This window comes from Protobothrops mucrosquamatus, unplaced genomic scaffold, assembly GCF_001527695.2.
Source record: "Protobothrops mucrosquamatus isolate PMUCROS unplaced genomic scaffold, P.Mucros_1.0 scaffold9824, whole genome shotgun sequence".
NCBI classification, from domain to species: domain Eukaryota; kingdom Metazoa; phylum Chordata; class Lepidosauria; order Squamata; family Viperidae; genus Protobothrops; species Protobothrops mucrosquamatus.
In genome coordinates this window covers 13667-14955 of record NW_015395611.1, presented here as the reverse complement: position 1 = coordinate 14955, position 1289 = coordinate 13667, and the positions used below count along the sequence as shown (strand labels likewise).

General features: G+C 39.2%; 1 protein-coding gene across 1 annotated transcript in view; it reads right to left on the bottom strand.

Moving 5' to 3' along the window:
* Positions 1–50: 50 nt before the first annotated feature.
* The window catches only part of LOC107301065 (unconventional myosin-Ib-like), a gene marked incomplete at both ends in the record, with an annotated part of 14059 nt that continues 12820 nt past the window's right edge, over positions 51–1289 (bottom strand). Inside the window, one exon of the mRNA XM_015830333.1 lies at positions 51–185. Within this exon, the coding sequence (XP_015685819.1) occupies positions 51–185 (135 nt within the window). The remainder of the gene's footprint in view (positions 186–1289) is intronic.

Here is a 1289-nt window from a genome sequence, read left to right as displayed (position 1 = left end):
AATAAAAGCACAACCAAAATAAATGATTAATTCCAGAATTATATTATTACCCTCCACAAATGAAATATCCTCTTCAGTTCCTTATGAGTTAAATCCAAAAACAGGTAAGGCCTTGCTGGCCAGTTTTTGTCTACTGGTGATAAAGAAGGCATCTTATTCTTCATTTCCAAAAAGTATTTCTGAATCTAGGTTAAAAAAAAAATAGAAAAAACATTTTATTCTCTCAAAAAGCCTTCATTTTAATCATTACAAATTTATTTATTTGTACGGATTAAATAAATCTCTTCATGGAGTGGTATCTTTAAAGCCCTTCATAGCCTGGGTCAGATTACGTAGGGAACCATCCTCATCCCATAACTCAGTCTGTCCTACCTGGTCAGGTAAGGAAGGTATGTTGCGGATCCTGTTAGCCAAAGAATTCCGATTGGTGGGGTCCAGGAAGGGAATTTTCCCTGGTGTTGATTCCCCCCCCCCCCGGAACATTATCCCTCCCAGAGATAAGTTGGGCCCCCACTCTCTCGGCCTTCCAGAAAGGCATGAAAACATGCTCTGCAGTCTTTGCTGGGGCTCACATAGGCACACGTGGTCACTGTACTAGTTAGCTCCCTGAAAGCCCTCCCTCTGCCTTTTAATTAATCTTTAACATTGCCTGCCTCTTTAAATTTTATACACTGTTTTTTTATGTCCTGTGAGGGAGATGGGTGGTTTTAAAATTTGATAATTTTTTTAAAAAAAACTCAGGCTCTTGCAGAAGCTGGAACAAAGATATGGCAGGGAAGTATTGTGCTAATACATATGGGAAGTCTAAACCAATTCTAAATTTTCAGTTATACCAGTTTCCTGGTATAAATAATTATTTCTATTTTTTTTTTCAGCAGAATAGAAATAAATATTTATACCCGGGAGAAAAAAAGTACTCATTTTTGGCAATGATATCTATCACTTTTATTTATTTATTTATTTATTTTTTAGATTTATATCCCGCCCTTCTCCTTGCGGACTCAGGGCGGCTAACAACCGGATAAAAATACAAAAATATCACACTACAGATTAAAAAGTTAATTAAAAGGGAAATATTAGTAATTGGTCGAATTAAAATTATAATTAAAACCCCCTCTAAAAGTTTCCCCTAGGCCAGTCCCGCAAGCTGGAATAACCATGTCTTAAGGGCGCGGCGGAAGGAAGGGAGATCAGGGATCACCCTGATCTCTGGGGGTAGTTCATTCCAGAGGGTGGGAGCTCCCACAGAGAAGGCCCTCCCCCTTGGGGTCGCCAGCCGGCACTGTCTG